The 14,671-nt window shown below is 43.9% G+C and overlaps 2 protein-coding genes across 2 annotated transcripts; both read left to right on the forward strand.

The window, feature by feature from the left end:
- The first annotated feature begins 5,308 nt into the window (after positions 1 to 5,308).
- Positions 5,309 to 8,191, forward strand: LOC127291863 (MICOS complex subunit MIC10). Its single transcript, XM_051321184.2, has 3 exons — positions 5,309 to 5,624; positions 7,038 to 7,183; positions 7,920 to 8,191. The coding sequence occupies exons 1-3, from the start codon at positions 5,396 to 5,398 to the stop codon at positions 7,929 to 7,931; spliced, it is 387 nt and encodes a 128-aa protein (XP_051177144.1). The 5' UTR covers positions 5,309 to 5,395; the 3' UTR covers positions 7,932 to 8,191.
- A 2,609-nt stretch (positions 8,192 to 10,800) lies between these two features.
- Positions 10,801 to 11,951, forward strand: LOC127348237 (uncharacterized). Its single transcript, XM_051374322.2, has one exon. It carries the CDS (start codon positions 10,876 to 10,878, stop codon positions 11,689 to 11,691), a length of 816 nt encoding a protein of 271 aa, XP_051230282.2. The 5' UTR covers positions 10,801 to 10,875; the 3' UTR covers positions 11,692 to 11,951.
- The last annotated feature ends 2,720 nt before the right edge of the window (positions 11,952 to 14,671 follow it).

Consider the following 14,671-nt stretch of genomic DNA (forward strand, 5'->3'; position numbering starts at 1 on the left):
GTGGAGATCTATGGTTTATTATGGTTCCAAGTAGTTTCTGGAGTAAGTATGGGATGGATCACAACCAAGTTGGATTCATCAACACCAAGGGCTTGTAAGGTTGAGATGAGCCTAGGTATCCTAAGCAATTTATTATACATGGTTGTTGGCAAGGTTAGTTTAGCTTGCTAGTGATAGCTGGCTAGGGTTTATAGGTCCTTATAAGCAGGGTTGGTGATGATTCTTTATTTCCTTCAAAAGAATAACTTTTGAAGAACATACTTCTTAAATAATAAGAAGTATTACAATTAAGGTTGAGGTTGTCTTGTATTAGCCATTGGATCTCTAAGTAGAGGATGGTTGGTTCCTAAATAGGATGGTTCATAAGTATCTCACACTGGTGGAGTTTAGTGGAGTATGGTATGTAATACAAAATAGTAGGTGTAGTTGCTATTAGGGTTCATCACAATGGTGTGATGCTAATTATAGATAACTAAGGATGGTGGTCTTTGGAATAGGAACTAGGGTTTTATACTTGGTTGACCCTACTTGATTAGTTAGGTCTGATGAGGATGAATATATGGGATACCCATATATTGGTGATGGTCTTCTACACTTTATGTGACCAAGACTAGTGTTTAGTTACTACTATGGTTCTATGATTTGAAAGAAGGTACCATGATCACATGTGCTAACCTAGGGTTTAGATTAGAAGCAAACTAGGGTTTACATGTAATAATGGAGCTAGGTTTCCTAATGATATTAGGGTTTTAGGGTTTCACATGCAATGGTAATGTTGTAATACCATCCAATAAGGAATTAGGGTTTGCTATTTACCATATAGTTCTATGATTAAGAACTTCATTTTTTTAAAGTTGAAGTCATTAATAACTTTGAAATTAAAATAATATTTAATTTGGCATTTTATTATTTTTAATTAATTAATAATTAGGTAATTATTAATTAGGATTTAAATCCTTCTAATAAGGATTTGCCAAATTAACAAATAAAGAAAATTAGATTTAAAGTTTTCTTTATTTTCTTACTGGTTTTTATTTATTTTAGAGGGTTTTTTTCTAATTATAGAATTTTAATTTAATTAAGAATAAAAGAAAAGATTTAATTATTAAGTATTAAACAATTAAATTTTTATTAAAAAATAAAAAATTTCATATTATATTTTTATTAGATAGAGTTTTCTTTTCTAAGAATTTTAATATCTTATTTACATTTTTCTAACTTAAATTGAATTTTCTACAATTTTCTAAAGTTGTAGCAATTTATTGAATTGAAATTTAAGCAGAATCTACTAGAGTTACCCGGTGGCTTAACCCACACGATCCCGATCGGTGGGGTTAGTCCACGTCAACCGCCACGGTGGCACGACGTGGCAAGCACAGCCCTCACCGGCGGCAGTGGCGATGGTCGCCGGCGGTGTGGTGCTCCCCCGAGCAAATTTCCTACGCCAATCGATTTAACTCGCCGCGGTGAACTCTATAGTGCCAGCGCCGCCAAGAAATGGTCGCCGGAGCTCGCTCGCCGGCGAGGCCGAACGGCGGCGGACACGGGTACACGCAGTGAAGATGTTACGGGCGACGATATGCTGCAATAAGTAGCTCAGTAGGTGCGTGGGCTCACCGTGAGCACGACGGGCATGCCGGCGAGGTCGCTGAAGGTCCAGTTCGCCGGAATCCATGGCTCCGGCCGTCAGAGGGAATGGGCTCAATGGAGAAGCTACGGATCGCTAGGGCTCGATTCCTTCTGTACGATGGCCATGTCGAGGTCGGCGATCACAGTGGTGGTCACGGCTTGGCCAGGGGAGGTCCCCATCGACGGTGATAGCCGGAGACTATACGGGCTAGGGTTTGCTGAATTGGGGAAAAGAGAAGAACACGAGCGAGGATGGCTTCGGCCGTGTATTTATAGAGTCAAGGCGGGTCGTTGTCGGTCGCGCGGTCCAGAATGGCGGCCGGGACGTGGAGTTCGTCGTCGCCGTGGCGTCCTCCTGTGCGTCGACGGTGGCGAAGAAGGAGACGACGCTCTCCTCGCCCTTATCTGCACGAAACGGTACCCGGGCTGGTGTTGGGCTGCGAAGTGGCGCTGGGCCATGGCTGCTGTTGGGCTCGGTTGGGCTGCACTTGGTGGGCTGCACGTCCAGGTAGTCTGGTAAGTCCCTTTCCTCTTTCTTTATTTCTGTTTTTCTTTTTATTGTTTTCAATTCTGTTTTGAATTCATGTTTTTGAATTCTATTATGTTTGCAGGTGTCTTAATTATGTTATTTCAATGAACATGTAGTACAGTAACTATTTCACCACTTTCTTATTTGTAGAAAGTATTTTATATTTGATTAAATTTAATAAATGTAGAATTACTCAAAATATCTAATGGACATGAGTTTATTTTCTTATTTAAATTTCCTTTTCCTTATAGATCAGAACTTTTGGAATGATTGGAGTTAATTTTGTTAACTCAAAGTATCTCATAGATTGTTATTAGTGCTTGGTTTTCTATTTGAGGAATTTGTTACTTGCACATGATTTTATGTGAGCTCATATTTATTAAGGTTTTATCACTTCTAGTATAACCCCCTTATTAATGTTAATACTATCACTACATTTGAAAGTATCTCATTAGATATTGTTTCCATCATGGTTTATCTTGGTTACAAAGTTAAGTGGTTGATCACTACACATATGGTTTAATTATAGGACTTAACATTAGGTGGCTCTTATGTTTTATAATTGAAGCATTGGATTTCATTAATGAACCATTATGGTTCAAATTATATTTTACTAATTACACATGGTTTGAATCTCAAATATGTCTTAGGTTTTAGTTGTGATCACTCAAGTGATACACAAACTAGGGTTAAGACATAATTCTAGGTTATAGAGATGAAATGACATCATAATGCATTTGCTAGGGCTTAATCTCCCCCAACCATGGTAATATGGTTACTTGCTTCCTATTTTAGGTGCTTTCCCTAATTACTAAGGATTTGAGAATTGGTTTTATCTTCTACCAAGTAACTTCTATCATTATTTCCAATTTATTATTAAAGTAACTACATTGGTAATACTTATTTTTATAGTTAACTTTGGTCAAATGGATTGTTGGTTTCTCACCATATAAAGTATGGAGTTTTACTCTAAGGTTTTCCTAGGTTCTTTAATTTTTATGAAACATAGATATGGTAGGATTCTTCTTATGATCACCAAGTGATTCATAAGTTAAGGTTGGAACATAAGTTTAGGGTTGCTTATTAATTACCTCCCTATGATTTCATGTGGTGAAGGATATCTACTTATCCTTTTAGGGTTTTTCCTCAATACCTCAAGAGCATGATCATGGATTAGGCATGATCATCTTTAACATTTTTGCCTCAAGTTCTTAGGGTTTATGATCATCACTCAATTTATAATGATCAAGGTTTGGCTCCCTAATGATCTCTCATTAAATGGTGTTCTCACTTCCATGGTCAAATATTGTCTTGATCAACTATGGTATAATATTTCTAATTTTATCTTCTAGGATGAGCTATTATGATGGCCTCTATAGTTTATATCCCAGGAGATTGCCTGAGATAATTCTTAGGGTTCTTTCTAGGGAATGATGATATAATCATCTGGGTATATGGATAATTCTCGTTCCCAAGTCCAAGTGTTGCCTCATTAACTTGAGTGTAACACCATAACTTGAGTTCTCTCATATAGGAATAGTTATTCTAGGATTTATGGTGTACTCCTAATATTTATTTAGGTAGCTAAGCTAAAGATTCAATTGTCTAACTTAGTTGGATTGGTCTAAACCTTATTTCCCTAATTCATGGATACAGTCTTATTCCACTTGGTATTTGGTTATCCCATCACTCCAAGATGAAATGGTTTACAACTCAATTCTTTAGTTCAAAGATTGTCCTCTATTCATTAATAGGTAAAACTAGAATTGATATGAATGGGCTCTCTCACTTGGGAAGGACTTGTATAATATCCTAGGGTTTCTCTTTAAGATGATGATTTGAATACTTGGATGCATATCCAAGGTTTAGCTCAAAGTTTGTTGCTTCTCTAATAATTATTGTAGAACTCTCATCTCTCTTGGTTTGATGTAATAATTTGGAATAGAGAGGAATATATATTTCTTGAGTTGATCTCCTTGTCTTGTTTCCAAGAGTGAAGTAAAATGAATACCATGAGGTTCATGGTAGGATCAAGGATTAGTTTTAAGACATGGAAAAGATAAGTGAAGAATGGTTTCTTCATTTATGGTTAGTTGATTTATAATTGAACAGATGTTCTTATGTTATGGCAAGGAATACCATGTTGTGATATTTAATAAGATCAAGTAATTGATCCTTGATTAATAATTTCTTGTGTTTATTTTACTTCCATTTGATCTAACCCTTTAGATCAAATCATCTCTACCCAAAACAAGGTTTTAACAAAGTCATATTGAGGTTTATAGCGCTTGACTTGATGAGCTACTTCGATTCCACCAAGGTCAAGTGAAACTTCACTTACTGTGACTGTTTTACTTTAAAGCGCGAAAATTCCCCAGATTTTCTATGCATGAATGCAATGCACACATCTGTTTCCTCTATTTTTGTAACCCCAATACCTGGGATATTACAACCGCCCCGACATACCACCGCTCGCTCTCGAGCCGCACGAACCGCCAACCCGTAGCCCAAGCTACACAGGGCCACCAGTCGCAGACCACGGCCGTCACAGAACTCATCCGGGCCCGCTGCCCTCTCTAGGACGCGTCGACCGGGCCAATAAGAACGCCACACTAGCAGCTCGGCATTGCCACCCAAGACATGACGAGACGCAGCCCTACCTCACAGGATCACCACCCGTGATGCTTCCCGTGGCCGCCGTCTCGACGCACAAACACAACCTCTCGAGGCCGCCGCCCTGACATCCACCTCACGATCGACAGAGAAAACATGAGCAACCGCCACATGCAGGCCCTCTCCAAGGCGATGCCTCGAAAGAGGCAGCGACGTGTCCAACGCCAATGCCCGCTTCAGGAACCCAAAGCTAGGGATTTCTACCGGAGAGCCACGGACCCATGAGAGTTCCTCGTTCGAGGGGCCGGGTTGACTCCTTTCGAGTTCGTCGTCAACAAGTGACCATTCAAGAAAAAGGAACTAATAATAAGAAAACAGAAGGAGTATGTATTTTTGGCGTTCAAAACCAGTGCAAAAACACGATCCTAAAAAGAAAGAAAAGAAGCACAAAAATGGAGTCGTGCTCTCGAAGCGACCGGCACCGGAACCCGACCCAAGCCTTGAGCACCGTGGCATCAAGCCGGACCTCCGCATTTCTCTGCCCCATTCGCGTTGCGTCTCCACCCCTCTCCTCCCTCCTGTCGCGAAACCCTCCTTCCCATCCACCCTCCCTCCCCTCCCCCGATGGCGGAGTCGCCCGACAACGCCGCCGCCGCGCCCGCGCCCGCGCCGGTCGCTGTTCCCACCCCCGCCCCGGCCCCGCCGGCGCCGAAGCCGTCCTCCCCGCCCCCCAGCTCCGGGATCCCGCCGCGCTACGACCTGGACGCCAAGTGGGACGCCTGCCTCGACCTCTCCATCCGCCGCGTCGCATACGCCTCCCTCGCCGGCGCATTCGGGGGCCTCATCCTCTTCCGTAAGCCCTCCCCAATCCCCATCCCCATCCCCACTCTCGCATCCTGAGATAGATCTGTTCGCCGCGTGGGGAATCCGTTTCCGATCACCCGATGCTGGTCGATCTAGGGTTAGCACGTGAAACGATGCGCTCGCCCCGTTTCGGCCGGATGCAGCACTATGTTGATCTAGGACGCACGATACCCATCAGCGCTCGCGTTGCCTTGCTATGCTGTAGACTAATTATTACGCCGTGTGCCATCTCTGCGGTTCCGATTGCCCATTTTTGTGACGGGATTTCATTTCTCCAGTAACCCATGTTGTCTTGTTCTTCTGCGTTGTGGAATACATGGCGGATGCTTAGCTTTGATCTGCTTAATCGATGTAGAAATAGCGATAGCTGTGGTTGAATTGCTGTTTAGGTTATATATGTGGTTGCTTTGTTGGTAAGGTAGCGAAACTTGCCTGTAAACCGTTCGTGTGAGGTGCAGAGCTTGCTTGCGCCAACAGGTTTGGTAAATATTTGGATTCTAAACAGAACCAAGTCCTGTTGTAATTTTCCCTGGCTTGAAACTTGGAGAAAGAATAGGGAACGACTGACTGGGATTGTGGTATGTGGGGTAATTAAGTACTGGGCCACTCTTCAGAATTACAGCGTTTATTACTGTTAGTGTTCAATCATATTCTTCACTGGATTGTTGTACCACTCACGCCATCACTTTTTATAATAATATACATTGTTAGAGTCTGGGCTTGTGACATGCATTTGATGTCTTTAGTTGACCTCCTGATTCCTGGCGGTGTTTTGTTGGTATACATTCCAATTTCCATGCGGTTTGAAGGGATTGGTAGGGCTCTCGTATGAGTTTTATTGATCATTGCCAATCTGAACTGTGAAATGTAGTTTGTAGTTAATCTGATCATCATCGAAATCGCTACCCCTCCAGCTTACTTTTAACATCGATTATAGCATGTAGGCGCGTTATGCGAGGTCCCGAGTCAGTTTCATTCTCCAACTTGAAGGGCTTGGCTGTAGATGTCTACGTGATGCTTACTATCGCCTAATCTTTTTTATCATTTCTTGTATCTTATTCTGTTGAATAATGTGGACTCCTCACATCTATCCAGAATGAGTTTGATTTCCAGAAGGTTTTTTTAAGTTTGAACAGTGAAACTTGTTACTTTGTATTGCCTTTGCACCTGAACTTGTTTCGCTGTGACATGTCTATTCTGTAACATGATCATCCATAGCAACGAATTATATGTTTTCATGAATGTTCTCAGATTATTCAGTCTTATGTATTCATAATTATTTAAAATTGGCATATGCCAAAAGAAAAGTTGGAAATGAAGTACCTAAAGATTTAGGCATCATTAAGTAACTGTCACCAAATCTACAGTCGTATTCATGTTTGACTTGTGTTGCTTTATACAGGTAGCCCAACAACCCGCTGGGCATCTGTTGCACTTGGAGCTGGTGTGGGGATAGGGGCTGCGTATACTGAATGCTCATACATATTCAATGGTTCTCCTCCCAAGTGGTCTTCCAAAGTTTCAACGGTTCCTTCTGCTCATTCTGAAGTAAGTCCTTTTGCTTTTTTTGCTTAACCACCCTGTTAGTTTTTTTGCTTGTTTTTTCAAATCATCGTCAATATGTTCATAACAGTCTGATACCATTTTTCAGTTCGGTATTCTTTTTTCCCTCAAATGTCAATATATCATCATCATCAATGTAGTACACGCTATGGCTACCAGTTCTTTATGTCTCAGAAACACAATTTGAAGTTCGCATTAGTCTGCCAGCTACGTTGTATGTACACCTTAGTGCATATTTAGTCATTTGTGGACATGTTTCCTAACCCTCCAACCATTGACAATTACGACAATATTTACATGTAAACACTATTTAAGCATAAACTTTGAATGTGGTGTCGTCGCGAGTTATTTATCAACTTACATTCATGTTAGGTCTATTAGCTGTAGTCAGTGCTTGCATCACAACTGACATTTTCGTCACTGTTAATAGATCCATCAACAAACTTACTGAGATGCTCCCATGCCACTCATGTTTTTATCCAATATGGAGTTAGTTTTTTTTAATCTGCACTTAGGTATGAGAAAGGTTATTGTTTTCATTCAGTGACGGCTACTGCTTTTCAACATCCTTGTTAGTAGATCTCATGATATAGGTCTGTAAAAGCCTGGCGTTTATTGAATGAGCTCGGCATTTGTAGGACACACGCAAGTAGCAAAGATATATTTCTTGTGAAATGAAATATTGCTTTTATACTGATGCCCTCCTTTTCTCTTTCACCAGGGAGACAAGTAAACACTGTCGGCAGGCAGGATCGGTAGTCCAATCTTGATGGGAGTTTTGGAGTGTCGTTGAAATAGCCGTTTCATGTCTGATATCGCCACTTGTCATAGTATCACCTCAAAGTTAGCATGTACCCAGATCGGGATTTTCTTCACACTTTATGCGGAAACCATTCTGGATGTGGTCTGATGACCCTATGGCTGCGCACTGCAGGAGCTTTGTAAGCTCTGTCCTGAGGTTTTATGTCTGGCAATAAATTTTTCTGTCATGTGGACTTGTTGTGGAATGCCGTGTGACTACTATGTGCTCTGCTTGCAATCTTGATGTGTGGTTTGTACAACATGCCTGATTAGACTAGTTTGATTATCTGTTCAGTTTCAACAACCGAGTAGTAAATGTCTTGTGTCCAGGACTGTTATTGTTTCATTTCAATGGCTGCACAGTCAGGTAGCAGCGGATTCTTTGACCTAATACATGTTTTTTTTTTGGCTTGTTAATGACCGTAGTTATTCAAAGATCCCTGTCAAGCGTGTACACACGGCAGTGCCAGAAAGTAGATACTGAAACCAGTTACCCCAACATGGCTTAAGACTAAAGTGGTACATAGAGACCTCCGTGACATGCAAACTTGTAGCTCGTGGCAAATTTGGTCTAAGAATACAAAATGTGAATCGATGGAATGACTGGATGAAGAATTTGAAAATTCAAACGATCGAATGGTTGGTTGAAGAATTCCAAACTCAAGCATGGCGAGTTTGGTTGAAGAATGCCGGGCGCCACCACCCTCTTTGCCTGAAGTTATGAAGTAGTCCCTCCCTTTAAATAATTCTTGTTGCGGATTTAGGTGTATCTATTCACAAAATAGGTTTAGATACATCTATTACTAAAAAAATTATACTACAAGAGAGGAAGTAGCTTGGGATTTGGCACAGGGGCAGCCCCTCCGTTCCTGCACCATCTTCGGAAGTTGGAAAGAGTTCTGAACCCAAATGACTGCCATGCTCCACCTTGCCCATTTCTGCATTGCATTCTACTTCCTTCTTATTATCATCCATACATTTTACTTTGGAAAAAGTGACCTAGGATTTTTGAAAAACAGTGGTCAAAAGGTTGGTTTATATTTTAGTATAAGCTAAACATACATGAGGTACTGTAATAGAAAGATGGAGATGTTTGGACATGATCCGAAGCTTAGAAATGCCACCCGCAAAAATAAGGCCCAGAAATGCGGAAAGTCCTTTTAGAACCCGAGCTCCATGGAGCTCGGTTTTTGAAAAAATTAAAATCCGCACATTTTGGTTTCCAAAAATCGAGAAAAAAATACCAGGTGTAGATATCACCCAGATCTACAAGCGTGCCAAATTTCAAGTCCAAATTCGTTTTATTCTGGGCTAGATCTAAAAGACAAATTTATGAATCGACATACCCGGATTCAAAATTTTGAAATCTGTCAGAATTTGTCTTTTTTTCACAGCCCAAAATACAACGATTTTGAAGATAAAAAAAATCACGCGTGTGTTTCTCGACATGACCTACACCTGTGATTTTTTTCAAAAATACCGAGCTCCATGGAGCTCGGGAGCCAAATCACCGCTCTCCCAGAAATGTAGCAACATAGATTTACAAGCAATTTCCCATTTTTGAACATGGTCACGTGCATTTCAAGACACCTGGTCACGTGCGATGAGAAGTGAAACTGAAACCCTCCCACATCGTCCTTTTCCCCGAGCTCACCGGTGACGGCCGTGCGCTGCAGACCCGGCCGAACGAAATCATCTTTCCCCAATCGCCAAACCCCATGGTCGACCTCGCCGGCGCTAGCGTGAACTTGCGAAACGAGGTGAACTGGTCATGGTTATTATCTTTAGTGATTTATATACAGGTGTGATCCAAACGTATCGATTATCGTCTTGAAAGTCTGAACACATCGAATATAAGATGGGCAAATTCTAAGGAGATTTTACCCAGCGGCATATTTTTCACCATATTTGTTATGTCTCAGTCGACTAAAAATTTCTGAAGTCTCAATGTCTCATTCACAAAAAGAAAAATGCAACCACAATTCACAATTTTGATACGAAAATCCTACTCAACTGAGACATAAACAAACCCACGATTTGGGAAACATAATTTTTCCGCGAAAAGCTTTCAGAATTGTGACGTTTTAAGATCTAATCTCTCCATTTCATGAGAAGTGTACTTCTAAGAAAATACTAAACTAGTTGCAAAAAAAGAAAATACTAAACTTTAGACAGGTCTAAAACATCTTTCATAAGATGGAGGGAGTACTAGACCTTTGCCGGCGGGCGGTAAGCGGTACACGAAACATTATGCAAATCAGCTCGGCTAGTTAGGCTGTCCTGTTAAAATGCATTTCCTAACGTGTGGATCAACTACAGATGCTCTTTTTCTCCGGCGATGGCGGAGGATGTGTGTTCTTGATAGTTGTGGCGGCAAGCCGGCAACAGTTTGCAGCATTACAACCGTTTATATCCTTGTCGTGTTATGTTGCTTGTGTGCGTACCAACTTATGTTTACAAGTAATGTATGCCTACAGACTAAAAAAAAACAAGCATTTCCTACGCGAAAATGCTACACCTACGGGCAACTTAGTTACGTAAAAGACCTACGGGCTGACGTGGTTAGCACTGGTGGATCCTAATTTGCTCGCCAGCAGCCGCATACCAGTACTCACCCAACCACATCCGCACACGTTTCCCCCGTAAGTCCATTCCGTAGGTTGAGCCCGTAGGTGTAGGATTATTGTTTCCTACGAGCCCCAGGATGAATATCGTTAGCGCGGGAGCAATAGCGAGTGGTGACGAGAGTACTCTTCTATTTTGGGTCATGTCCTAATTTAGGGCGGCTCTGCAAACCTATGGGCTATGGCCTCACCTCCACCGCCGCGCGAAGGATACGTACACCCGCTCGTGGCAAAAGGCACATACAGGTCACGATGGAGCGGCGGCCGGAGCTGCGGCGGTCGATGACGCTCTCGGAGCAGCTGGCCACGCCCGACCCGGCCATCCGCGAGTTCCTCAGGATCCCCGACGACGACAGCCACTACCAGCCGGACGCCGACGCCGGCGGACGGGGCTGGAAGCCTCTGCGCGACAGGCTCCGTCTCCGCCGCACCGCGAACGCCTGGACCGCCCCGTCGCAGAAACCCAGCGCGGCGGACGGCGCTCTGAAGAGCGGCGGCGGCGGTGGCAGCAGCACACGCAGCAACAAGTACATCTACGCGCCCGGGGAGGCCACGGCGGCCTTCTCCCGCACCACCTCCCTCCGCCAGACGCCCACCTTCTCCCGCGTCGCCTCTACCCGCGTCGGACCCACCAGTGGGCGCGCCGAGCGGGCCGCCCCTGTGGTCGTCGACGACGAGGAGGACGATGAGGACGAGGATGAAGAGGAGGATGAGGGAGACAAAGATCAGGACGAGGCGCCGGCCGCGCAGATGTCCCTGATGGCGCTGCTGGAGCAGACGGACAGCTGGGACGACGAGGACGAGGAGGAGGACGAGGCCGGCGTCGGCGGCGGCGGCAAGAACGCGCAGCAGCATGCCGGAGGCGGCGACGACGACGAGGACGACGGCGAGGGGCGGGAGGAGGAGATGGTGCACGTGTGCTGCGTGTGCATGGTCCGCCACAAGGGCGCCGCCTTCATCCCCTGCGGCCACACCTTCTGCCGGCTCTGCTCCCGCGAGCTCTGGGTCAGCCGCGGCAACTGCCCGCTCTGCAACGGCTTCATCCAGGAGATCCTCGACATCTTCTGACCATGCATGGCGCGCGTTTGGCGCGTGTGCGTGTGAGCGGCCACCCCGCGCGCTCTGAAGCTGAGACCTCGGTCGTATCATGTCGTAGGGTAAATTGGCTGACTGTTCTGAGTTTTTTTTACGTGACTGTTCTGAGTTATATATGTGCATTGTTATGCCAAGCACTGACAGTTTGCGATTTTATTAATTACTAGAATGTGATCGATCGATTGTATCAAGTGTACTAATATTTTGGAATAAGAATGGAGTACTATCTAAAATGTCATATTCTTTCAAAAGGAAGAAGATTTTGTCCAACATCACATCAACCTGCTCTTGCTCACCAATGAAATGTCTAGCGACTTTGGTGAAGACTATCTCACCAATGCGTGCTGAATGCATGCGTGTACTGTTGGTTTCGAAAAAGAATGGCGTGCGTGTCTTGATAACTTACTACCTCCATTCCAATGTTCAAGGTTTATACTTAGGAAGTGAAACTATGTCAAGTTTGACCAAGTTTTTAACAAAAACTATTAACATGTAAAATAAAAAAATCAATATCATTAGATAGATAATGAAATATATTTTCATATGGTATCTACAAAATATCATATTTGTTGATGAATTCTTCTAAAAATTTAGTCAAAATTTACTTGGTTTGACTTTAAAAAAAAGATTTGAGCTTTGGAAAGGAGGTAGTATGTACTACTAGCTCTGTTCCAAATTGCAAAATATTTTGGCAAGTTAATATGGCCTACCAAAACATGTTATATTATGGCTTCTCTGCTCACCGATGAGATGTCTAGGGATTTTAGTGAAGACCATCTCACTAGCCGAGTACTTATCTGAGGCTATTTTTTTTTCTACACGCAGATTCACCACATATTTGGATTATTGCGGTTCTTTTTCAACCCAATTACGGTTCATAAAAAAAGATTGTTTACGTAAGTGTGGGAGGAGGACATCTGTAGAGCATGTGTAGAGCATGCACATGTTAAGTAAAAAAGAAGAAAAATTACTTATAGTCTATGTTTCATTTCTAAACCTTTGAATCATGTCCAAACATCGATCTTCATGTTTATGTTAATTACTTCATGTATATAGCTCAAACTAGAGTTTTAACTAACTTTTTGACAAAAGCGATTGAGTTTTTTTAAAAAAAATATTAAGCGACTCAAATTTAGCATGATAAAGAACTATGTTTCTTGTAATAACTCGAGTATGTTTTTTTTTACCAGTAGCTTTGGGGCGCATTATTTTGCTCCTTGCCCCCTGCCCTTGCCCCTTGGGGCTTGGTTTGTCAGACAAGAAAAATATATATTTCCTAGTTTGGAAGTCGTCAATAAAATGTCTTTTGAGGGAGCGATGTAGTTCAAAAGTGTTGATTGATTTGCAGCATATGCATGCATGTGTAGAGCATGCACATGTCAACTCTTAACATGTTTTTTTCTTGCGAGAAAAAGATGGTTTAGGTAAGTGCGCGATGAAGACGTAACCTGATCGTGCCTGTTTCGTGACCGGAAAGAAGGTAGAAGGGCTCGATCGTGCAACGCAGGGGCACTCATTGCATGCCCCACGCTCAAAAGTTTTAGAGTTCCTGAAGAAAGTTAGGATCAGGAAGATGATAAGTACAGTTGACGCCGCCGGCCGCCTCATCCCGGTTTCAAGGTTCGCCTCACTACGGGAGAGCAGGCATGTGCCGACGGCCACCCGATGTGCTGACGGCCAAATGTCGGGGCCGTCGGCACAGAAGCCCTCGTCGACCGGCGACGGAGTTGACCGTCGCACAGGCCGGCCGTCGGCACACTGCATGTTACACCGACGATCACCGTCGGCGCAACGATGGCCGTCGGCACACAAATATGGAGCCCGAAGGTCACCGTCGGCACAGATTCACCCGTCGGCACAGGCACTGATAGGTGGGCCCAGCCGTTAGGCTGTCACGGCGCCGTCTAGGCTGTGCCGACGGTGGCCCACGGCGCAATCGCGGCCGTCGGCCCAGAGCCTGACAACTGGGTCCCCTCTCTTACTGTGCCGACGGCTGCCCACGGCACAACCTCGGCCGTCGGCCCAGCAAATGATGCCCCACCTTTTTTTAACATTTTTTACTACATATAATTGTTAATCCCAATCATTTTTATTTGTTTATTTCTTTCTTTCTGCTAGTTTGGCGAACCCCTTTGCGGGAAACCTATATATGTATAAGGGCGGTATAGATCCCCCGCCGGGACCCCGGTCTAGGGGTTTTTCAGAAATCGAGGATCGGAGAGTGATTTGAGATGGTTTTATATCCTAGGCTACCCCCTAGGTGTGTCCGGCTTCTCGGACATGGGGTTCCTACACTTAGGCAGATTCTGGATGTATTGGGGGAACTCCCTCGGAGGTGAACCGGAGAGAAACTTGAGATCACATGGGATAATCCTTGTTACCACATGTACCTATGACCTAACCAAACTCAAATGGAGGCATATGCCCACCGGGAGACCCCCGATGGGATGCAGTCAAAGGGGTAGACCGCGCGGTCAACAGAACTAGGGTTTCGTTAGAAATCGAGCCTCGGAGGGGGTGAATGTCCGCGTGCCAGGGAGTCTGATTGGAGCTGCTATTAGGAAGTATTGGCCGGGGATGTACACTCCGGTCCTTGGAGGCGAGTCCAAGCTAGCCTACACTTGGGAAGACTTTGAGATAGCGCCTTACCCTGGCTTTACTTCCGCCGCCGACGCCGTGATCAAGAAGTTTTGGGTACGTAATGCATACTCTTTGGGTTTCGTTCATATGTAGTTGATAACCCCACCGTGATAACTCATGCCTCTCACACTTTCTGTTATGCTTGATTGCAGCGCAATTATAGGGTGGCGACTGAGCATAAGGAGAGGGCGGACGTGATCCTCCGTAACATGTGTCGGAAGTTGACACGGCAGCAGTGGTACAACCAGAGGATCACGTGCATCGGCCACTTCTATGCTGAGCAGGGCGTAAGGTACACAAAGCCTGAGATTGT

The sequence above is a fragment of the Lolium perenne genome, chromosome 4, assembly GCF_019359855.2.
Source record: "Lolium perenne isolate Kyuss_39 chromosome 4, Kyuss_2.0, whole genome shotgun sequence".
Taxonomy (NCBI): Eukaryota; Viridiplantae; Streptophyta; class Magnoliopsida; order Poales; family Poaceae; genus Lolium; species Lolium perenne.